The sequence below is a fragment of the Drosophila miranda genome, chromosome XL, assembly GCF_003369915.1.
Source record: "Drosophila miranda strain MSH22 chromosome XL, D.miranda_PacBio2.1, whole genome shotgun sequence".
In the NCBI taxonomy this organism is placed as follows: Eukaryota; Metazoa; Arthropoda; class Insecta; order Diptera; family Drosophilidae; genus Drosophila; species Drosophila miranda.
The window spans coordinates 6,952,944-6,976,077 of record NC_046673.1 but is presented as its reverse complement, the minus strand read 5'-3'; the positions used below and the strand labels follow the sequence as shown (position 1 = coordinate 6,976,077).

The 23,134-nt window shown below is 44.0% G+C and overlaps 4 protein-coding genes across 14 annotated transcripts; 1 reads left to right on the top strand and 3 right to left on the bottom strand.

Annotated features, from left to right (window-relative positions):
- Nucleotides 1–196: 196 nt before the first annotated feature.
- On the bottom strand, nucleotides 197–18,223 carry LOC108154095 (protein retinal degeneration B). Of its 9 annotated transcripts, XR_004472076.1 has the most exons (14): nucleotides 15,973–16,476; nucleotides 12,647–12,996; nucleotides 11,496–11,640; nucleotides 11,241–11,432; nucleotides 10,767–11,177; nucleotides 10,351–10,694; nucleotides 9,755–9,793; nucleotides 8,758–8,833; nucleotides 7,476–8,702; nucleotides 7,268–7,405; nucleotides 6,230–7,197; nucleotides 5,987–6,159; nucleotides 3,832–4,245; nucleotides 3,516–3,574 (listed from the first exon to the last, which is right to left on the bottom strand). XR_004472076.1 is itself a non-coding variant. In XM_033389958.1 (13 exons), exons 2-13 carry the CDS (start codon nucleotides 12,722–12,724, stop codon nucleotides 3,517–3,519), a joined length of 3,849 nt encoding a protein of 1,282 aa, XP_033245849.1. In that variant the 5' UTR covers nucleotides 12,725–12,996; nucleotides 15,973–16,476; the 3' UTR covers nucleotides 197–3,516. The 9 variants fall into 9 exon arrangements, 8 of the variants coding, with proteins under 8 accessions (XP_033245849.1, XP_033245852.1, XP_017139739.1 ...); XM_033389958.1 differs by lacking the exon at nucleotides 3,832–4,245 and having other exon boundaries at nucleotides 197–3,574; XM_017284250.2 differs by lacking the exons at nucleotides 3,516–3,574; nucleotides 3,832–4,245 and adding an exon at nucleotides 4,456–4,675.
- A 101-nt stretch (nucleotides 18,224–18,324) lies between these two features.
- On the bottom strand, nucleotides 18,325–19,893 carry LOC108154142 (vitellogenin-3). Its single transcript, XM_017284281.2, has 3 exons — nucleotides 19,624–19,893; nucleotides 19,164–19,561; nucleotides 18,325–19,093 (listed from the first exon to the last, which is right to left on the bottom strand). The coding sequence occupies exons 1-3, from the start codon at nucleotides 19,835–19,837 to the stop codon at nucleotides 18,419–18,421; spliced, it is 1,287 nt and encodes a 428-aa protein (XP_017139770.1). The 5' UTR covers nucleotides 19,838–19,893; the 3' UTR covers nucleotides 18,325–18,418.
- Nucleotides 19,894–20,562: 669 nt separating this feature from the next.
- On the bottom strand, nucleotides 20,563–21,995 carry LOC108154149 (probable RNA 3'-terminal phosphate cyclase-like protein). Its single transcript, XM_017284298.2, has 3 exons — nucleotides 21,087–21,995; nucleotides 20,870–21,023; nucleotides 20,563–20,814 (listed from the first exon to the last, which is right to left on the bottom strand). The coding sequence occupies exons 1-3, from the start codon at nucleotides 21,897–21,899 to the stop codon at nucleotides 20,630–20,632; spliced, it is 1,152 nt and encodes a 383-aa protein (XP_017139787.1). The 5' UTR covers nucleotides 21,900–21,995; the 3' UTR covers nucleotides 20,563–20,629.
- A 67-nt stretch (nucleotides 21,996–22,062) lies between these two features.
- Nucleotides 22,063–23,009, top strand: LOC108154159 (gametocyte-specific factor 1 homolog). 3 transcript variants are annotated; one of them, XM_017284339.2, is made up of 3 exons: nucleotides 22,063–22,396; nucleotides 22,461–22,598; nucleotides 22,659–23,009. In XM_017284339.2, the coding sequence occupies exons 1-3, from the start codon at nucleotides 22,199–22,201 to the stop codon at nucleotides 22,731–22,733; spliced, it is 411 nt and encodes a 136-aa protein (XP_017139828.1). In that variant the 5' UTR covers nucleotides 22,063–22,198; the 3' UTR covers nucleotides 22,734–23,009. The 3 variants fall into 3 exon arrangements, with proteins under 3 accessions (XP_017139828.1, XP_017139818.1, XP_017139812.1); XM_017284329.2 differs by having other exon boundaries at nucleotides 22,065–22,345; nucleotides 22,461–22,972; XM_017284323.2 differs by having other exon boundaries at nucleotides 22,068–22,396; nucleotides 22,461–22,972.
- The last annotated feature ends 125 nt before the right edge of the window (nucleotides 23,010–23,134 follow it).

Genomic DNA, 23,134 nt, shown 5'->3' with positions numbered 1-23,134 from the left:
CCCATGTCCATCTAAATCTCAACGGAATCTCAACGGCTCCCGGTGTGTGCCTCGACAAAAACGTTTCAACTGGTTGGTTTTTTTCACATAGCATGTTTTATATTTATTTTTCTCATTTGCAACATCAAATAGAACATTATTTGTTTTTGTATTCTTGTTTTAATTTATGTCTCATGAACCGCCTTGCTTGTTTTTCGATTTTTCGATTTTCTTTGGAAATGATTAGCTGCTATTGCCGTCTCGCTTGCGTCGAGTGGCCTTTCTGGTAACGTCGCACTCTTCTCTCTTTCATATCTTTCGCTAACAAACAGCTTACATCGAAAAATACATATATTTTTCTGCCGTATTTTTTTTTTTTAATTTCAAATTTTTTCTTTTTTTGCAATCTTCTTAAAAATGTTTAATAGTTTTGTTTTTGTTGGATATTTGTATATATAAACATATAGTATGTGTGTGTTTATATATACTATATAGTATATGTTTTCAACTCTATTCTCTGTATGAATTATGCTCTTGCTTTCCCCGTTTTACATTGCTTTTGCCTTTTCCTTGTTTATTTTTTTTATATATTTTTTTATTTTTTGCTTTTGTTTGTAAATAGATTGCATTTGGTTTGCTCCACATTTTTGTTGCCGTTGTTGTTGTTGTCCGTAAAACAATTTTTAATCAATAAATAATTACTCCTTTTTTTTGTTTTAATATTTGTTGTTTCTGGACTTTTTGCACTTATTAAATATACAATACTCTGCATGCCCGTACCCTGCGGTAGGTATGCATTTATTTAAATATTTTCAACAATTTTTTTTTTTGTATTTGCATAGCATGCGATTTGAACAGTTTTTAGTTTTTGTTTCTTTTTTTTTTGGGGGCATCTATTTTTCCTGATCACGATTAAGCAATGAATAAACGAGGCAGCAGCACAAATATACCGTTCTCTCTCTTTTAAAATTTGTTTGAAATATAATTAAATTAAGTGATTAAAATTAAATTTAATATTTCAATTGGTGGCTGAAAAATCATTTCAAAACTGTTCTAGTTCTCGATATTCCCCAGTCTCACCGATTGGCAACGATTTGGGTTGAAATATTTGAAAAATAGTATTGAAAATTTCAAGAATACACACAAGGCCTCTTTTCGTAATCTTGAGGGAAATCCAGTATATCCGATAGTTTTATTTTGAAACAATTTTTAGAATGGATGCGTTTTTAAATAATTTTTTTGCAAGTTTCGATAATTTCTCGTCCAACTTTCTCGATAGTTTTATTCTAGATCGTCGAACCCGTATAATTTGTACACAAAATAGCTGCTGTTTCGTTTAGACAGTACTTGAATCATTCTTTTGAGTGTGTGTGTAGTGTGTGTGTGTGTAATCCCACCTACTATCTGCGGTCTGCGGGAGGAAGGTTGGCTTTTCTTAACGTCTAAATGGTGGGTTTTCTGTTATCTAGAAATATCAATACAATTTTGCTTAACGCTTTACTGGCATTTGGATAAACATCGCCTCACGAGTTCCGCTTACAGCTATTGTGGTGGGGTGGCGGGAGGATCTATCTGTGAGATCTGTTGAGATCCCTTTGGAGATCTATTGGAGCCGAAATGCGAAAGGGTATTTATACATCTAGCTCTTCATCTATCTCCTCATAAAATTGACATTCTGAGGCGTGTGGGTATGCATAAAAATATATACATATATACTATATATTTCTCGACTCTGTGGTGGCTTCCAAAAAAAATGTCTGGATTCGGAATCTCGAATGAATCCCACACACTCAATACAAAAGTTAGAGAATCTGTAAGTTATACTCGTATGTTGAACACGATATTGTGTTTGTGTGTTTATGTGTGGATGTATTGTAGTATCTCTGAAAAAAATTAGGAAGCTATTCAGGTACAATATGCATATTACGAGTAGTATATTACGAGTCGCTGCAAACGGCCTTGGCAGGATGATCAAATAAAGTACAGGAGGAAAAGGAAAGGTCCACCTCTTAAGCGTATTTTTCTAGACAAAGAATATATTTGTTGATTCCCAATCTATTGGATATATGTATATATAGTATAGGCTACCCTCTACGGACAGGGATCATTGTGTAGATGAAAGTTATTCCCTAGGGTAGTAGTATTTATTTCGATACTTCGAATTTCGAATCAAAGACAAAACAAAAAATGCATAATGGATAAGTAGAGGAACATATGTATGTATATAGCCCAGACAAAAAAGACCTGTTGGATCGAACACACACAGTTACAGTTGTTACCAGTTAGCAAGTTTCCAAAGTTCTTAGTTTCAGTTGCGCTAAATAAATATAGTACTAGGTATTACTCGGCTACCCCTATAAATGTATAACTTATCTATCGATTTACACTTCTCAATTTGTTTGGCTTTGGGTTTGCCCCTTAGGAGGTACACGTATGTATAAGTTCTCTAATCGAAAGTTAAACCAACATTGATTATACAATATACATATAGTATGTATGTATATATTTAGGTATATCTTCTTTTTTTTGGGTTCTTTTTGTACCGTTCTGTTTTTCTTCTTTAGAGTTTCCGTACTTTTTGTGGTTTCTTGTATTCGGTTTGCAAGGTGAGAGATTTTTAGTTAACTTGTGTGGACAGCTTTTGTATTAGGCTCTGTGTATACATAACTCTGTGTATATAGATAGTACTACAATAGGCTATATATGTATATATAATATATATATTTCATTGACCCGTTTCATCATGATCATCAGGTCGCCTTGAGTTTTCGGTTTCTTCTTCAACGAGTCGGATATCAGATCTCTGATCCTCGATTCTCGTTTCAAATTCAAATTCGAACTCAACTTTTCTTTGGTATCACAAAATCGGTTTTTTATTTATAACATTTCATATTTCTCAATATCGATTAACTTGTTCAACTTTTGACCAGCAAAAAAGGTGAATTTTTCATTTCAAATAACAAACTTTTTTTTTTTTTTTAGCACAGATATTACACTAAATATTTAAACCCTTTTCAATTAAGTTTTTGTTTTTTTTTTTTTTTTTTTTGGTAGCGAAAGACTATCACATTAAGGGAGATTTCAATGCGTTTCTTTCTAAGGGCCTTTATTGGTGCTGAAGAATGGTTTTGGTATCCTTCTTCTGGCACACATAAATAGAATAGAATTTTCAAGTTGGTATTCGGAAGCCGTTAGTTTATACGTTTTTGTTGTTGTAAGAATTTTGGTTTTAATTAAGAAATGCATAAAATTTGTCATTTGATTTTGCAACGCCTTTCCGCACTCGCTTAAGTCCTTTGGGTCCTGTTTTTGGGGGAGAGAGAGAGTGAGTTTGGTTTCCATTTCTTGCTGTCCTTCAATTTTGTTTGTTTTGTGTTGAACTTTGTTCGCTTTCATATGTTAAATGGTTTTATATATTGAATATATTTATTTTTCATTTATATATATATATCTCTTTTTAGATATTTATGTGGTATATAGTTTTAAGATCTGTTTTTTTTTTTTCTTTAATAGGTATTTACTTTCTTTTGTGTTTCTTTAAGTGGTTTGGAAAACCATCAAACAACAGGAGGAAACAGTCTTTCGTTCCAGGTACCTAGAGGGGAGTAAAATTTCGAGAATTATTTATGAAATATATATTAAAGTAGAGTATCGGTAAATCATTTAGTTGCTAAGCTACAAGACTGTATAATGTCCTTATATTTCGGTTAGCTCTTGAAGTTCTGGGTCTCTTGCTACCATTTCTATAGCTCGTCTATCATATAATATTTTAATTAAAGTATCTATTAAGATTGTATTGGCCTTCGACTTGATCGTATAATATTTGCTGTATATAGTAGGAGAGATACTCACCGCGTGACACATTTGACTTTTGGTTATATGTTGTACAATATTTTTGTTTTCTTTTTTGTTGTTAATATTTGTTTGCTTTCGTATATACACCCAATATTTGTTGCTATATATCGCGCATAGTATATAAATATATATAATATATATTCATGTGATATATACACAGAGGTGACATATATGGGAGGCGGCCTCAATGCTGTGATCCTTTCTTTCGGATTTGTTAGTATGTAGAACGGAATGCAGGATTGCGGTGTGCTTTAAATCTTTCTGGAGTTTGCAGTTCTTGTGGGGTTTGCTTTGGTTTCTAGTTATTTCTAGTGGGGAGCTTCTCTCTTGTGTCATATCTAGTGATGGCTCAAATAGGTTTTGCGCTTCAGATAGCCGCTGCGTATGGGCGATGAAAGTCCCGTCTCGTTGCTATTTTTGTTGTTGATGATTGTTTTTTGATGATTTTTTTAATGTTTTTTGTGTTTGTTTTGTTTTGTTGTGTTGTGTTGTGTATGATGTTTTTGGTTTTTCAAGCAAATTTTGGTTTTGTTTTATTTTGTTTTTTTTTTTTTTTTTTGGAAAAAGAGAGACAGAGGTATAGTTGAGTGAAAAGAATTGAGAAATGATTTCTTGATTTCATTTTTTTTTTTTGTATTTTCTTTACAACACCAATCAATAAAATGCTCAGCTAGAAATGCATTAAATACATAAACAAAAAAAACAAAGGGGTGTGTGGGTGGAGGGGGGGGTGTGTAAATTCTATAAAACTCTAGAACTAACACCAATTATTGCTTTTAGATTTGTTGTTTTTTAAATGTTCGTCCTTCTTTAAACTTCATTTGTTGCTTGTTCATGCAGCCTGCACGAATGTGTGTGTGTGTGTGTGTGTGCGTGTGTGCGTGTGTGTGGTGGAATTGTAAGCGTGTGGGTGGATTTTGTGACGTGGTGGTATTTTATTTTTTTTTTAGTTTTTTTTTTAGTTTTAAGCGTTTTTAAAGCATTTTCGGTTCATCCGTAAAATCAAAGAACAAACAAAGAAAAGATTACAGAATCGTAATCGTAACATTATAAATCATATATATACATATATAGTTTTTATATATTTTTTTACATGGGCACATTTTATATCAAACTAAAGGCATTTTCTATGTATTGCGTTTATTTATTTACATACACACGTATGTATTATACTAATTTATTTTTGTTGCATTTTGGCATAGGTTTCTTATCGCAATTTTTGTTCGCAAATCAAACGTAATATCAATATAAAATACAAATACAAATAATAATACAATGGATAACTTATAGCATACATAATACAGCATTTGTTCTAGGGGTTTGTTTTTTCGATTCGTTTTAAAAGGAAAAACAAGTGATAAAAACTCTATGGGGGTATACTTAAACGAAAACAGGGAAAAACAGGAGAAAAATACGATAACAATCTGTGGGGGCGACTAGCTCTTTGGGTAGGTGGTTCTGTGGGGGTGCTTTCGACTCTCTGTCAGCCAGCCGTGAATGCCGTGTCCTCATTCAGTTGGGCCAGACTGGGACTGTTGCTGCTCTGATGTTGATAATGATGGTTGCAGCTTCCCGTATTGTGGTTGTTGCTGTTTGCCAATTGCAGCTCGAAAGCATTGCTGAGGGTGGTGGAGGAGAACGGAGTAGGAGTAGGCAGAGGTTCAGTGGGGGCGGACAGGCAGAGCAGGAAGTGGCAGGTGGACAGCCGATCGTGTGGGAAAAAGTGCAGCATCAAATTAGTTGGTTGAAAGATTGAATCATTTTGGCAAGAACAATTTACATTTTCGAGCTGAAGCTCAGACCATACGGATTACAGAGATTACAGATGGGGTTTGGGGGGCAGGCAAAACATAAATAAATCAAAAACAAACAAAAACAGAAAACAGAAAGCCACAAAAACCGAATTAAGAATACATTAATACGAGTATATACATACGAATGGTGATGCGTGTTTTTCTTTTGTGTCTCTTTGTCTAAACAAACACAAACATTGACATAGGTACAAGATACAAGATACGTGAGAGTACAGATATACACAACAAGTAGAGGCAGGATTAGTGGGGGTGGGGTGGGGAGTGGGGTTGGGTGGCAAGACAGATCACAGATTCACAAATCACACACAAATCGGCTCGAACTGGCACTCGAACCTTACCTTCGGCGTCGCGGATTTGCCGTCTGGCCGGGCAGGTTGAAGCATCCCCTGGGTATGACCATACGGGCATTCCCTTTGGCCGGACGCGAGCCGCCCACAGCCTGAAGGCCGGACAAATGTGCCGCATAGCCATCGCTCAAGACTATGGCGTTCGACTGTAGCTTCTTGCTCACCTAAGCAACGAGAAAGAGAGAGAGAGAGAGATACAGTTTAGAGAACCAGATATCGAAGTGAAGCACCGACCTTGCCGACAATAAATATCTGATCGGTACGCATGCCCACATTCGTGTACACGGTAATATCCTTGCTGCTGCCGTAGGCGGCCGTAATTGAGATTCCATGATTCTGGACCAGATTGTTGAGATACGCGGTCTTGTGGCCCAACGGATCGGTGGACAGCCCGTCCGCGAATGAGATCAAGCCGTGGGGGAAATTGTGCTGGCTCAGCCAAGAGACGACACGCTGCTGCTGCATATCCGGCCGCCCTGTGATGTAGATGAGCAGATAGCCCAGCTCCTGCCAATGGCGGCAGACATCGACGGCACCGGCACGCACCTTGGGATCGCGGCCCGTCACCGACATGGAGGCGGTAAAGGAGCCATCAATACTAAAGACAACGCACTCGGTGAGTGGTGGCACCACGGCCATGTAGCAGTCCACCGATGTATGGTCGCCACGGACGACCATCTTTACCGGATATATCCCATAGCCGAGGGACAGCTGATCGGGTATGTTGTACGAGATGCGTCCGTTTTTGTCCGTCATTTCGGTGGTGAGGAATGTCCACTCGCCCGCCGGCGGATCCTTCATAATATGCACATCGACCTTCTCGCCATGGAGCGTGATCATGTCGAGGGGTCCGTACATGAAGCGGGCATTCAAACGCTGCTCGCGTCCCTCCTGGACAATCACATCGTTGGCCCGATGATTGGCGGCCACATTTTTCAGCTTCACCGATGTGCGCTTCTTGATCCACTTTTCGCGCGGCTGCCCTGGATGGAAGGAGGCCGCATCCTTGTCGTCGTTGGATCCCACAAACGGTATGCCCTCGAATTTGCCAATCTGTCGCAATATAAACGCAATCACATCGGGGCTCTCCCAGTAGCTGGCATGGAACAGATGCGGCAATGCATGGGCGGGGAAATTGCTCAGCCCCTCGGGACAGTACAGGGCATAGTCCAGGCGCTTGGTGCCCCACCATTTGTTTTGAACTAAAGGAAAAGAAAGACACCAAACCATTAGGATCTGCTCTACTCTCGTGACCGATTTGAGCCGTCTTACGGGCATGAATTGTACTGAGAGAGACATTCTCAATTAGTCCCGAAATCGTGCTCTGCATGGAGGCATCCGAGAGGCGACGTCCGGCCAGTATGTTGTTGCCATCGTTAAAGTGTTGCGGATGAGATTGAATAACCTCCACTGGAAGTGCATAGCGGAGAAAGAGAGAGATGTACATGCCCTTCATGAGTTTAGATACGAAAATACTCACATAAATGCAATGGCTGGCCACTTCCCAGTGGATATTTGGCATAACGTGGAACATTCACCGGCGACAGTATGGAGAAGCGTGCACTAAGCAGCGGCTCCAGCCGCGAGGCAATCGGATCGGTTGGATGGAACAAATTGTACACTTGATGGCAGTTCGGTCGCACCAGTGCCGTCTTGGCATCGTGCAACTTGCGGGCGGCCAAGACAACGGACAGCGGCGAGCCGAACATGAAAAAGTCACTGACCTCAAAGTCAAGCTTGACGGCCCGCGAGTCACTCGACGAACTGGAGCGACGACGACGCGGCGATGGGGCCACCAGCAGACGTTTGGCATCCAGATCGGCCTCAATGAAGCGCTCATCGTCGTCCAGTCGCGAGTGGCGGCTGTTCATTGGCTGGGCATTGCTGCCGCTGCTGGCGGCAACAGCATCACCGCCAGAGTTCGAGGCCCCAGATCCAGCGGTGCCCGGCTGACTGCCGTTGGACCGGCACAAAGCCTCGTATGCCAGCAGAGAGCCCATGGAGTCGCCGAGCATTACAATCTGCCCGGAGAAGCCATGTCCCTCTTCCGATTTCAAAAACTCATGGTACACAATATTGGCCGCTGCCACCGTCTTGGTGACGGTCTCGTGGAACTCGGGTGAGGCCACAGCCAGCAGGGGTATGGCCCCTATGGGTACATCGGCTATGTTCGGTATATCCGCCGCCGAGGGCGAGGCATCGAACGAGTATGGACTGAGGCTGGAGAGTATCCCCAAAGCATCGGTGCATATCGACGGACAGGGCACCATTTTGATCGTCACATGTGTCAGCAAGCTGGGATAATGCTGCCGCATGACGGCCTCGAACGAGCCACGGAATGTGGTGACATCTGACTTCTTGGCCGTTAGCTCACTGGCGGCGTCCAGCACACTGCCGGCGTGAACGACCAACATCAGTATGGTGGTTGGACAAGATGGGGTGCTCGGCGATCCTGGCGGCGACGAATCATGGCTGCGGTCCACACTGGCCGAGGAGCGCAGCTGTCGCTTGTTGCCCCGCTCCGAGGCGACGCGCATTAGAAAGTCCTGATTGAAAATGCTATCCTCCTGCTTGCCGCCAGCGTGGCCGCGAACGCTCGCCACAGAGCCACCGCTGGAGGGGCCCCCATGGGGCGGTGGACTGTCGTCGCCCTCACCCAGCAGCTCCAGGGAGCTCCATTTGGCCAGAGAGTTCGTCTCATTGGTGTCTACAAAAAGGGGGCATAAATGGTTATTGCTCAATGAACGAAATGGCATACCCACCTAAACAATCAAAGAACTCCTCATCAGAATTCGACTTGGAGTCCACTTCCAGTCGTTCCATGCGCCAGTTAGCCACCTAAGGATCATCCGTACAGCATTAATTACTTATTTACAATTTCCAAATAAATATTTACAACGTTTGCTCTAATTCTTTTTGTTGCAACCTAAGCGTATAACCAAAAAGAGTCGAGAAGCGGCAGCAGCAGGTCTACTATTTGGCTCTATCTATATTCTCTCTACGAAAACGAAACTCTACGAAAGCCTACTCCTGCGACCAAGGCTAAAGCAGCTGCCTTGCAGCAGCATCGGGGCGAACGTGGCAATGCAGAGTCTTGTGAGGAGCTCTCACAAGCCGGTGTCAATCGGCGCCAATCTAGGGTTCGTCCAGCTCAGTGGCCATGTTTTTTTTTAATTTGAGAGCAATCCACAAAGAATATCATGCACATGACATGTATTTTGTTTTTTGCAATCGTGCGACCGAGTCACAGTCCCAGTCTCGAGTGGAACATTTATTTTACTTTTCGCTTGTGCATCTAGAGTCCGAGCATCATGCACACGACATGTATTTTTAAAGAAGTAATTGCTTTTTATCGGTTGTCGAAGAATAAACCTTGTTTCAAGACCGAACTCGCTTCGAACTTTATTTCCAAACACCTTTTTTCATCCTCTGAACATTGGAAAAAGGTTCCAGCTCTTGGCTGAGTCCGATTTCTTGACTGTGTTTTGTGGTGTCTCAACATCATATCATAAACTACCAACCAGCCTAGACTTTAGTGAGGTTTTGATGCTGCCAGGCAGCTGCTTTTGGCGTTTGACGCATGCGTAAAGGATTATTATAGCACTACAAGAGAGCAGGGAAGAAACTTAGGTAACATTGGTGGATAATTGTTTGGGGCGGGGGATTTTGCCTAAGTAAATGACTAGCGATTGAAGATGGGCCAGGGGATTGAGGGAGGGAGGTTATTTTTTTTTTTTGGCGTCTAACAACGTCACTTACATGTCTGCGAGGCGCTGTCTTGGCATGCGGCTTTTTTGACTATCGTTTTTTTGATATTTTGTGGTAGGATTTTTATTGTTGTTGTGGTGATTTTTGTGTTGTTCGAGAGAGAGTGTTGTTGTAGTAGTTTGATGTTGTTGTTGTTGTCGGTTGTCGGAACGTTGGTTGGAGGGAAATTGTAGAGAATTATTTGCAGCACATTTAAAGGACACAAGCGACACAGAAACAGACACGCTAGAGAGAGAGGAAACAAGCACACACACAGGCACAACACAGAGAGACACAACAAAACAGGCAACAGATACGAAAGAACACCAGATGGAAACTGAACGTTCGATTCTAATTGAAAATGTTCCTAAAGATCTCATCAATTTGCATAAATTTGTTGTTGATTTGGTTACAACGAGAATACTAGTTTAAGAAACGTTTCAATATGCATTTTTTGTTGCTCGAAATTTAATTGAAAATATATATATTCCGAGAAGTAGAAGCAGCAGTTTCCATCGGTATAAACGGAATCATAAAATCAACACCAAGAGACAGCAAACGGCAAGTGGAATCCAAATTTGGGGGATTCGAGCGTCGTCGTCTCTCACCTGCAGATCAAAGCTGTGCGCCGAGCCCACGGGCGAGTGCAGGGCACCTTTTGAGCCGAATTTCCCCTTGTTGGCCATCTGTATGCTCTGCGATCGGGACCGATCTTTTGCAGTGGCGGTGCCCTGTGTGTTGCCAACCAGATCCACACCAGCGCCAATGGCATCGTTCTCATCCTCATCGTCGTCTTCGTCCTCTCCCTCCTCCTCGTCGGAGCTGGCCTCGGCACTGGGCGGCTGTTGGGTGACAATTGGCGGTATGGCCGGCGCCGATTTCTTTCGTTCGCTGCCACCCGTAGAGGCGGCAGCCGTGGCCGTCGTGCTAGTGTACGCCTCGGAGGTGCTATCTGTAAAAGACAAAGACCGACAGGCACAGAGGGTGTGAGTGAAAGGACAGGGAGGGATAACAAGAGACTAACCATCGCTACACTCTTCACCGCTGCCCATTTTCTTGGCTAGTGCCAGCTGTGTCTGACGCTCCAGCTCGCGTATATCCTCGATGGTAAGGCCATACCATTCATCCTGCCATGCCCAGGCCTGACGATGCGCCCGCAGCATCATTTTGCGCAATGCCACATCGTGTATGAACTTCTCCAGCTTCGTTTGCATGCCCCAATATCGGAATTCAACGCGACAAATCTTATAGGCCGTCATCAGGGACATGTTCCGCGGCGTTGGCTGCTTTTTGCCCTTGACCTCGCGCCAATACTCCTCCAGCCAGTCATCGGCTAACGGGCCACGTCCCGTCTTTTCCGATATAAATTGTTTGGGGTCCTCTTCCTTCACGTAATCGCCGCCCCATAGCTGATCCTTGACAATATCGATTACATCTGCAAATAAAATATAATTTTTTATATAGATTTTGGGGGCTGGATTGCACTGCTTCGACTGACCGACAATACGATTGCGTAGATCGCTGCCCGACAGCTGAAAGACATTCTCCTGATAGCCATTGTCTGGGAAATAGTACGTCTCAATGTCCAGCGAGAACTTCTCCACAAAGGGGCAGGTGTAGCGTGTCCTTGTATACGGATATGCGTTCCATGCCTCCTCCTCAACGGTCAGAGCACTTTTCGGCAAGAGACCTTGGAAGGAAATCAAATTACATTACATTTAGGGAGTACGATGACAAGGTCGCTGGGCCTTACTCTTGATCCAGCCTGGCAAATGATTGCCCACATGGTATATCTTTTTCGTATATTGACCATTGCCGCCGGGACCATCCTTATAGGGTTCATTGATGATGATCTCAACGCCGCTGCCCTCGCCATGGCTCTCCTCGCGACTCTTTTTCTGTTTTGAATGCGTGTGTGGGAGGAACAGATGAAAAATTCATTAGTATAAACTTTTCCCTCAAAATGCGCCTATTTTTATTCCAGTTTTCGTTTATTCCGTGTCATGGAACATTGCAAATATGCCATGAAATGCATTTCCCAAAGCAAATGTAAAACCATGGAAAATAAACAAAAGTCTAAAAATGTTTGCACATTTTTTTCCAAGGGAAAGAAAAATGATTATTTCTTGAGTTAATAGAATCTATCTGAATTCCTCCTCTTCTGAATTCCTCATTTAAAAGAACTTACAGCTCTTAAAAATTTTCTTCAAAACAGTTTCGTTTTATAGATCTGTTCAGGGACATTTTGTCAATCGATGCGAATGTCCATCGAATTCAAAATTACGATTCATTTCGCATGAAACAAACAAGGGATTCCCCATGTGGCACGATAAATAAAACATCGTTTGTTTAAAATCATGCAAATATTTGGGCTTTAGTCTTATAATACTTAAGACTAGCTCCATATTGTAGGAAAAATATACTACCAATAGATGTAATACGATATCTAGGAAGAATATTGTGCTGCAGCGAATTATTATCTAGTGTACAATCTAAGGCTCACATTCCTTAAGCATGAGCAATCCACAAAGAGATCATGCACATGCCATGTATTTTGTTTTTGCAATCGTGCGACCGAGTCACAATCCCAGTCTCGAGTGGAACATTTATTTTACTTTTCGCTTCTGCGTCTCGAGTCCGAGCATCATGCACACGACATGTATTATTATTTTTATCTAGTGTACACTGTTCCCAGCTAAAAGCTCATTAAGCATTCCAAATTGTATGTATATGCACATATGGGGTATGTTTATCTATTGGGAAGGTCATTTGATTTACTTGAAAAGTGTCGTAGAACTGCCTGCTATTTTGTGGGCATTGCCCTCTCACTGTTTTTACAAGCCATTCCTTTCATGGTCCTTTCATACCATCCTTCCTTCCGGCCAGGCACTTGATTCCACTTACCGCTATCATGTACAGCTGGGCAATCCGATACTCCTCGACGGTGAGGGGCAGCGGTATACGGTACTCCTTAATCAACATAGTGCTGTCTGTCTGTGTGTGTCTCTTCTTTTTTTAGTTCTTTAAATGGTTGATGGATCGGATCCCTCCACCTGGTTATCGTTCCCGTTCTTTCCAGTTGCCTATTGTCTTTGGTATCACGTTCGCTCGCTGGCTCGCTCGCTCTTGCTCTCTCTTCACTCTCTTCTTTCTGTTCGCTCTGGCTTAGGCAATCATCGATTGTAGCGGTACATGACTGGAGGCGACGCTGGCGCCAGGTCGCAGTGCCAGAAGTGAGTACATACGTCTATGACCTGCAAACAAAGGTGGAAGAAGAATGGAACGAATGAGAATGAGTACGGCAAGGCTAGTCAGGGGGGGCCTGGGGTCTGGGCTGGCCATTGTTGCTATGGCTTCTTCTCCTATCTGGATTCCCGCATACGGTTTGAAAATGTAAAGTGCCATTCAATTTATCGATTTGAAGATGGAATGGACGGTGACACGGATGGGCGGATGGGCGGATGGGGGACGGGGACGGATGAACGGACAGGCAGGCACTCCAGATAATCGGATATGCTCTGGGGAATTGGCATGTGGGTAGTAGAGGGGAGGGGTGACTGTCAATTAAATAGCAACGACAACGACAACGACAGTAGTGTGCGTGCGTGTGTGTGTGTCCGATAAGGTCACCAACGACCTACCGTCTCGCATTTCTCTAAAGCAACAACAACAACAAAGGAGCAACAAATTTAGTTTATCATGCAGAATTGTTGTTGTTGTCACCTTGAACCATTTTCTTTCTCTCTTTTTTTTTTGTTTTTACTAATTGGATTTATTGTTGACTGCTGACAAAGAGCAATACCAATATATCGGTAAATGTACATGTGCCGTGTGTGGTGGTCCCCCTCTGACGCATTCCGAATCGCATTTTGACCTATCGGAAAGTGACAGAAGGTGCGGTTTGCCTGTGCCTGTGTTTGTGTGTGTGTGTGAGTGGGAGTGTGAAGAGTGCAAACATGTGCTACAGTTTTAGTGCCTTTGTAGTAGGCAGAACAAACATATGGCAATTATCTAAATATTAATTTTGTTTATGGGACACTAACCCCCGCCGCACCCCACCCCCCACGCGTTGTCACCGCTTAAATCTTATCTTTCAATTAGCTTTGCCTGCTGCGCATTGAAATGGCACTTGCCTACTAATTGGAGGATTAGAAAATTGATGAAAATGACATTCTATCGCCCGTCGCTGCCACAAGTGGTGCATCATCTGGATGGATGAGAGGGAGAGAGAGCTGCCGCAGCTTTCAATCAATAATTATTGGGAGCACACAGATGAGGAAGGGGGCCGGGAAAGGTGCAGTGTGGAGGGGTTTTGGGTGCGAGGTACATGTCATGGCTGTTACATGGGCAGACAACCATCCCATCACACACACACACACTCTTATGCACATGTATATACTCGTGTAAGCTCCAGTCGGAGCATAATTACATCTTGTCAGAGACACCATGGGCCAAAACCTCAGACTCTGGTTAGATATTAAACAATATACGGCCAAATTGTGATAAGAGAGGTATGTAAAATCATGATGAGATTGGACTTTCAAGTGATAAGCTTTATGGATGCCATTTCCAAGACGTCAGAAATTTATGATATAGAATAATTATAAATGCAAGCCCCGACACACACACACACAAATAAATAACTTATACATTTTCTCCGCCCTGACAGTTATTAAACCGTTTAGCGTACCGATCGTAAAGTGTGCAATTTAAACCATGACTGGCCACCACTGTGCACGTATACACATGCAAACACGTACGCCTATAAAGAGACCGTGCAAAGTGCACATAGCTGTCAATGTATGTGGTGCTTGTGTGTTGTTTATGATTGTATTTTGTGATTTTACATTTTATGATGTGACCAAAGGGTACAATGCCAAAACCGTAATGTGCGGTGCGGTGCGGGCGGAGGTAACGATGTGTTGGGCATGGTTGCTTTTATTAGGTCCGGCGGCGACGGTGGCAGCGGCTGCAATTGCAGCAGACAGCTAGCTGCCTTCCAAAAGGAAAAGAAAGAAATCAATTTGCACAATTTCAAAGACGGCTGAGCAACAACAATGCCAAACATCTGCTGCTTTTGCTTTTCTTTAATGGATAAATTGACATGGTAATTGGCAACAAAAAATGCCTCAGGCAAGAGAGAGAGAGAGATGTGGAGAGCGCAAAAACGGTAATAAACGCTGGCAAAGGCGACGTCAACGTCGACGCGCATTCAAGCAGAGATAATTAAATGCGAGAGATGAAAGCCCGCTGCTGCTGCCCACACCCGGAAGTGCGAGGGGGAAAGTGATCGTTGCGAGTAACAGCAGTTTTAGAGTGGTGGCGAGAGAATCCAAGTGCATAGGGCGAATAGTGCAAAGGTCTAAACTAAACTAAACTAGCTTAAGGCCAAAGGTTAAACACAATTGAAGCCGTTACATCTCATCAATTTAGCCAGGTTACAGCGTTGACCTACATATGCTATATTTGACTTGAAAGAAGCCGAACCAGCAGCCCTGAAAGGGGCACACACATACACACACACACACACACAAGTGCACAAAGGTCGCTAGTTGACTCTCTCTTGGTGTCGCTGTTGCTTTTTCTCTCTCTCTGCCTCTCTGAGCACACCTGTGGCACGCTTTATGTTTATTAATAATTTATAAATATAACAAGGCAGCCAACAACGGAAAACAACAGAATAAGAAGCAACAAGCCAAAGACGCTGCAAGCACATCCATTGTCTGCGTGTACGTGTGTATGTGAGTGTCTGTGCCTCTGCCTAGGGCTAAGCTTTTTAAAGCCCTAGATATGGCCAGACAAACAGTTACAGCAGGACCGAGATCGTACTCAAAAATCACTTGCAAGAGCATTTCAATGTTACACCAGCGGCCACCAACAATAAAAAAAGGGAATGGAAAAAATTGTACGTTTCCAGCTCAAAGGAATGGAAATTCTTATCAGCCACAAGCTGCAGCTTTTTTGGGGGATGGCGGGGACCTTGAGACCTGGGCCAACAACACAGCTTACGCATTTACGCACTGCTTACACTCACTCACGCTCGTGTACACACACACACACACACACATACACAAAGTACACACACTCGTAGATACAGGAACAGCAGCTCGCTTCGCTACACACACAAATACACAGAAGGGGGTGGGGGACTGATGTTATCCTTAACTAATTTTTGCTCAATTCAACAATTTCCACAAAAAAAAACACAATAAACAATGCTGGAAACTCACATTTTTTTATCATTCACAGAGAGGCAGCTGCACAGCAACAAAAACAAACAAATACATCGAATAAAAATATACAACTCTAAGTGAATAGAGCAAATATTTAGCTGACTGCCTCGATTTTCTATTAATCACAAAAGTTTATCTATGAATTTTTGCTGAACACTTTTCCAGGCCACCACAGCTGAAAAATGTTTTTTGTGCTGGCTTTTCTTCTTAGCCTGCTGCTGCTTGCCTTCTTTTTCGCAATCAAAAACTAACACAGAAAAAAGAAACGGAGCTTGCGCTGGGTACCCGTCGCGTTCGGTTCGGTGAAGGGGATGTTGATATATTGATATATCGATAAATAGATATATATTTTGTTTGGTGTTGATAATATTAGGTGATATTGGCTATCAATATGGATATTCTTGTGGGATATATCAACGCAACTGCTTTGCTGAAGGTTAAAAGCGCCAACCGACTGCTTTCTGTTGTTTCGGGGGCCGCGGCCGAGAGCACACTGGTGGTACGAAAACGAGAACGAAGCAGCACGCAGGGCAGCCAGCCAGCTGAAAAGCAGTGGAGAGGCACAGCTCGGCACGCATGGGGCTATTCCAAGAAACGTTTGCCTATGTTAAGTAAATTCAATTTATTCTAATCAGTATATATAAGAAAAGAACGCATTTATTGAAACGAAAGCTGAATTTCAAATGCTGTTTAAGAAGACTAGAGCACTGAAATCGTGCTATCGATATACATATGTATGAAAATATGCTACTTCGTTGTTACATGTCTTAATTTGTTTTCACCTTAAGTAATAGAAAGAAAGCTAACGAAACCCAGAACACCCTAGTTGGCAGGTTGGTCGGTTGTGCGCATCAAAAGCGCGCGAGAAAGCGGAATAGAAAATGGCTCATTCTCCTCTCTTCTCACACGCAGCCGGGTGACTAGACTGAGACGCTGTGTCCGTCGTAGGTGACGCAGTTGCCTCCAAGGGGTTGTAAATTGGATTTATGCATATCGGCCAATGAATAAAATATATATAATATCCTTAAGAAATTGTAATGAACCTGCCACAAAATGCGCAGTGTGCGGGGGAGTAGGTGTCCTTGTAACCGCAATCACTCTCTCCCTTAAAAAGGCTGGAAGAGGCTGGAAGGAGAGGAGGCTAGATGGCGCTGCTGCAAGCTGCTCCTCAGGCAAGGCATGCTAATACCAAGGTAAGGCAGTCTGGTTCTTCGAGTACCATAATACGTTTGACAGACTTTCCTACTTCATCTACTCCTCTAGCAAAGAAGGTGCTTTCTTGCACTACCTTACCTGGCTATTGGTATACCTTGTTTTCAGGAAGGTACATAGATTGACAGACGTTCGTTGACAAAGATAGAGAGCGGAAGGCTGCAAACCCCGTTAGGCTAGCTGCACTGACGTAAAGGGCCTCCAGGTGTATTCTACGGGTGAACCGAACCGATGATAAGCTGCCTCATCCACCACTCGTATCAAAATGTTTAGTAACGAGTTCTCTCTGTCAAAACCAAAGCAAACATGTCACGACATGCACAGCATTCCGCTTACGTTTTCAGCGAACGAACGGCCAAAATCAACAAATAAGCAAACAGACACGCCAAATGCTCTTCTCTGTTCTGTTCTGTTCTGCTCTTCCCTCTTCTGCCACCTCCATCTGTCTGTCACTCTCTTTTGTAGTACTCTTGTTGTTGTTGTTGTTTTCGCCCATTCCTATGCATGTGGATAAAGTTCAACTTTGACATTTACAAAAAACGGCAAGTGCACAAGGCGCATGCTCCAAGTGCGAAAGCAACAATAATTGAGTTTTGAAATCATTTAGTGCAAAATAATGCAATATTTCCGCACATTGCACCAAGCAGTGCAGTGCGCGCTCAAGCAGTCGCGTCGCGTCGCCGCCGCCTGACACTAGTTGCCGTTGCCTCTCTCTTAAAAAACACTTGATATTTCCGCAAGGCCCCCTCTACGGCTTTACTGCTTTAATGTGCTCTGCTTTCGCTTAGCGGCACTATCATAACGGTATTTAAAGCCCGTATTTGTAATATGATTTTGAACAGATGACCTTTTTTAATGTTTTTAAATATACACTACCTCTGTTGCTGCTTTAAGACTTGCTTGCTCTCGGGAACATTGATGCTCGATTTGAGACGCACAAGCAAATACTGCATATGTCCATATGTACATATGTTCATTGCGTGTGCATGTCGCGTTGATATCCGTTATCCGTTGCTAATTTTCATTTTCTGAAATTTCAAATTATTTAAAAACTACACATTTTGATAAATTGATGGAAAATGCGACTTCTTTTTTAGAAAATTTGCAGTTTTTATTTTTGTGGGATTTTTAAGGGTGTTTTTTTTTAGTAAAGTTAAATCTTCTTCAGACCTGTTTTTTTCTTTGTGTATGCCTAACATGAGCATATCCAATGGGTCGGGAATGGGGGATCCTAGTTCTGGTAATGGTGGACACCGTGGTAGGAGGCCTGCTTTTGGGCTGGGGTGCGCTGGCCGAAGGGGCTCTTCTCGTTGACCTCGAGAATGTAGTCGCCTTGGAGATCAAAGTCGGTCTGGAGACCCATGTAGGCGCGCTTGCCGAAGCCGTCCTTCTCCTTGTACTGCTCCAGCGAGTTAGCCGGGACAGCTGGGAAGTTGCGCTCGTTGCCTGGACGCACAGACTCGGCAAAGTAGCGGGTGGCACGGGCCACGGCCTCGATCACATTCTTGGCACCGGGAACACCAGCAGACGGTCCATTGGGATAGAAGTCAACATCGCCGCAACGGAAGAAGGTACCCATGCCATAGGCAGAGGTATGGATGGCATCAACAAAATCAGCATCGCCGCGAGACAGACCAACCAAGGCGTTGCGACGCTTGGAGAGCAGCTTTGCGGGGTCCAGACCGGTGATGCGGCGGAGCTTGTGTCCGGTTTGGGCAGTGAATTCATTACCGGCAGCACCAGCCACATGGGCGGCAATACCCTGACCAATCAAATGGATAATCTCCTGGGGCACACCCTTGTTGGTCAGCTGAACCAGAGTCTGGCCGATCATGGCACCAGTTCCGGCCACATCGAGCATGGCATAACGCTTGAAGTTGGTCAAAGTGGAGCCGAGATCAATGATCTACAAAAGGGTGGAATATAATGGGGCATATAAGAATCATGTGTATCAAGGGATGGGGTGCTTCACTCACGATCAAATCGCCGCTGGCTGTCTTGGCCGATTTCCATTGATCCGCCTGCTCCTCGCTGGATGTGGATGTGTAGTCGTAGTCCTTGTTCGTCTGCTGCTGATGTCCCTGCTGCTGCTCCTGGGCGTTCTTCTGCTGCTGTTGGAGATTGTAGCGCTGAATGTAGGCCTGGACCAGCTTGCGCATGGCCTTCTTGGCGGTCTGGCTGGTCTGGGGCAGGCCAGTCAAAACGATGGTAACCTCATCCTCACCGAAACCGGTCTGAGCCTGGGCCTTCTCCACATAGTTGTTCAGCTTGGCCTCGACACGGTCGCCATTGGACTTGATAATCCAAACGGGCACATTGCTGGGGCTGGGCACAAAGCTGGGCGTCAGATCGTGCTTGATGTGGCTGACATGATCTAAGGAAGATATGGGTCTAGTTAGCTCCGAAAGTCCTTCAGCACTTCCTCAATTGACTCACAGATCTTCTCAATCAAATTGGCTCCCTTGTGCAGTGGCTCGTTCTCCAGACGCTCCCAGGTAATGTCGTTCAGCGAGGGCACACTCTCCAGCTCGGAGGCACTCAGCCACTTGGTGGGCTTCAGCTCGTGCATGCCCGTGGAGGAGGAGGCATCCTTGTTGGCATAGGCCGCTGCCGTTAGGCAGGCCAGCAGCAGGCACAGTCTCAGGCTCATGTTTGGAATTTCGAATCGGTCTTGTCCAAACGTTGATCGACGTTTGATGGCTGTTTCAGCGGTGCTTAGGGTTTTTATAGAGGGCCGTGCCACCTATACGTTCCGGATTTGTGCTGACCAGAGGAAGTCGAGGTCTGGCTCTGGTTCTGTGCCCTTTCTGCTGATCTGGCTGTATGGACTGTGGAAACTGCTACATTTGCTGAAAATACTATTCGATTTTGCATGGGCTTTGTCGTTGGGCAACCGGATCTGTTATCAGAGAGAGAGAGGGGTTCTTGAACCTCATGTAACCTGAGCTGATTGGCAAACACTTAGCTAGGCACATCTCGCTCGCAAGAACGCAACAAACTTGCAGCGATTGCGTCCCTCGTACAGAGGCAGGTGTTGGATGACATCCGATGGGGATTGTGCAATCATTAATATTCCTATAGATGCACAAAATAAATACATATAAAGATCTTCAGCCCAATTCACAGATCGGCCTTACTGCCTAGCTTGGGCATTCTTCCACCGAAACTCTCTCCTCTCCCTAGGCCCTATAGGCCCTAGCGCCGTATGCCCTGCAGCATCCATTAACCTATGGTTCCCATATCCATGGGAATAAGCACTGCAATATTTTCATGAAAGGCCGAAGGCATGCTGGATTGGTATGGCAATATGCAATCGAGTATAAAGTACTGTCGAATACACAACGACACAAAAATAAGAAGGATTTAATTTCTTGCTTCACAAAAAAAAAGAAGGTAAAAAAACCCGGGTTTATTCTAATAAATCATTAGCCTAAATAATCCTTTAGTTAACACGTTTATTGATATTGGTATAGCCAATGCCCACACAGGCCATGAGGACCTTTTGGGCACCACGCACATCGTCGCCCTCATCCTCGTCTTCGGCCTCCGGATTCTCCAGTTTGAAGGTAATCGAAAAGAAGTCGCGCAGATGTTGTAGGAAGTGAACCGTGTAGGTGGATAAAGCACCTGGAAAATGATTACCATAGAATTGGTATTTTAAGAGGACTCAGAGGACTCCTACCTGTAAGGAACTTGGAGACATGCTTTTGCCCCAGGGCCATGTAGAGAGCCGCCAGCCATTGGTAGGCGGAGTCACAGCAGCCGCCGCGATAGATTTCATCGAGCAGACGCATGGCCACCTCCTGGCCCAGATCCTCAGGCACTGCAGGGGTGTCCTAAAGTAGACACAGAGATATTTTAAGAGGAGATGGCTATTAGGGGGGGTGATTACTACTTACGGACTCTTCGCGGGTATTGGAACAACAATCGGCGGCAAAGCAAACCCCCTCGGTGGTCTCGGCCAGCAGACAAATGCCAAATCCTGCGGAATTGCCCGACATTTTGCCACGATTTTGATCGGTATAGATGTAGACATCGGGCAGGAATTTCAGCATACATCCCTTGGCCGCCTCCACAGTGCGATTGGCCATCGCGGGGGACACTTTGCACGCATATACCGTGCCGCGTATGCGCTTGATCATGCCCTGCGCCTGGCACTGGATGGCGCGCAGACTCTTGCGCACGGGGCAACGGAATTCAATCTCACCGCCACCCAATGGAGCCACACCGCGCTTCACCACACGCAGATCGAGCCCCTCATCCACCAGGAGGAAACGTTTCAGCAAGGACAGTGCGGCCCCCTTGATGTGATCCACCGAGGGTGAGTCCTTGCTGTTGGTCACACCGCGCAGGGTGGCGTTTAGTGGATTCTTGCAGAACGGTCCCAGGGCGATCAAGGCGTCCAAATAGTAGCCAATGCCACGCTGAACGCAGCAATCGTGATGGATTTGGCCGCCATGAAGGAGGCCGGGCGTGAACATGACACTGGTGCCGGCCGGATTCAGTTCGATTCGTGTGCCATTTGTAATTTTGTCCAGTAAACGGATCAGATTGATCTCGTATTCCCTTAGACCGGGGGCGGCTTCGTCTTCGGAACGGATTTGTGTGATCTTCAGTGGCTTGCCAGAGAGGCAAGCGAGGATGAGGCGCTGCTTAAGGAAGTTGCTGCCACGGTAAATGAGGCAATTGCCTTCCTGGGCAACTGGCGGCATGATTTTGCCTTCTATTTAACACAATTTATTTAAAAAGTTTCAGCACAGCCCTGTGCACGTGCGTCCAGAAGAGGTAAACAACCATCGATACGGTAATCGATATAGTATCGATGTTTTGCTGGCCATCTGGCAGCACTGTCTTAAAAACGTCATAGCGCGTTTGTTTTAACTACGATTATCTTCAAAGCTTAACAAGAATTTGCAAACAATATTATTTTACGCGGTTTACCTCAAGTTGTGGCAAGCGTCCAACGGCGCGTCGTATAAAGTGAAAAAAAAAGTAAAAGCTTCTCTTGAAAATGTCGCAAAATTTGTCCCTGAAAGTGGCACCGTCCAGCAAAGATGATTACCTAGAATGTCCGTTTGATAAAGGGCATGTCATCATGCGCAGTCGGATGACCGTACACTTGGTCCGCTGCGCGCCTAATCATCACGGGTCCAAGAAGGTGCGTTGTCCGTTCAACAATACCCATATTTACACCATAAGTAAAATGAAGGTTTGGAATTTATCACTCCAGTAAACAATATATAATAAATCGGTTGTGTTTTTATTCATATAAGATTCACGTTGGCACTTGCCCACAACGCGCTGGATTCGAGGAATTTATGAATAAGAATGAAATAGCACAAACTGACGAGCTGCCTTACGAAAAAAGGGAGGAAATCGAGTGCGGTGAGGACTGGGACAAAGAGCCGGAGGTGCGCACGTACGATCCCAAGCTCTATTGCGACAAAAAATTTCTGATTCGCAATCCCCAGGGCAATCCGCCAGGAGTCAGACGTCAAATTCGTGAATCGGAACGTAAGCGTTTCCAGCAGCACCACAAATTCTGAATGACTAAGCGGCGGCCATTTTATCCAATCTCAGGGACAACAATTTTCTTCATAATACAAAAACCTTATAATAAGTATCAGCACAAGTTTTCAAATTTGTGGCCTGGACACTGTTCACTTTATTGTGTACCACTTAATCATTAAACTACCATAATTAAATACATTATTATGTAGCTAAAATGTTAAAAAAGAAGAAATAGCGTTATTGGAGAATAAACTCGCGGACATGCATACTAGTACACATGTTTGTATGTACGCATTTAAGTAAATGAAAAACCATTGCCTTGTCAGCTCATTTTTGTGTTTTCACGAAGACGCAGCTATTTGATCTCTTCCCTTTACATCACATTCGTTTCGTTTCCCCTTTTGAAAATTTACCGCAATATCGCGTGGCGAGGTTT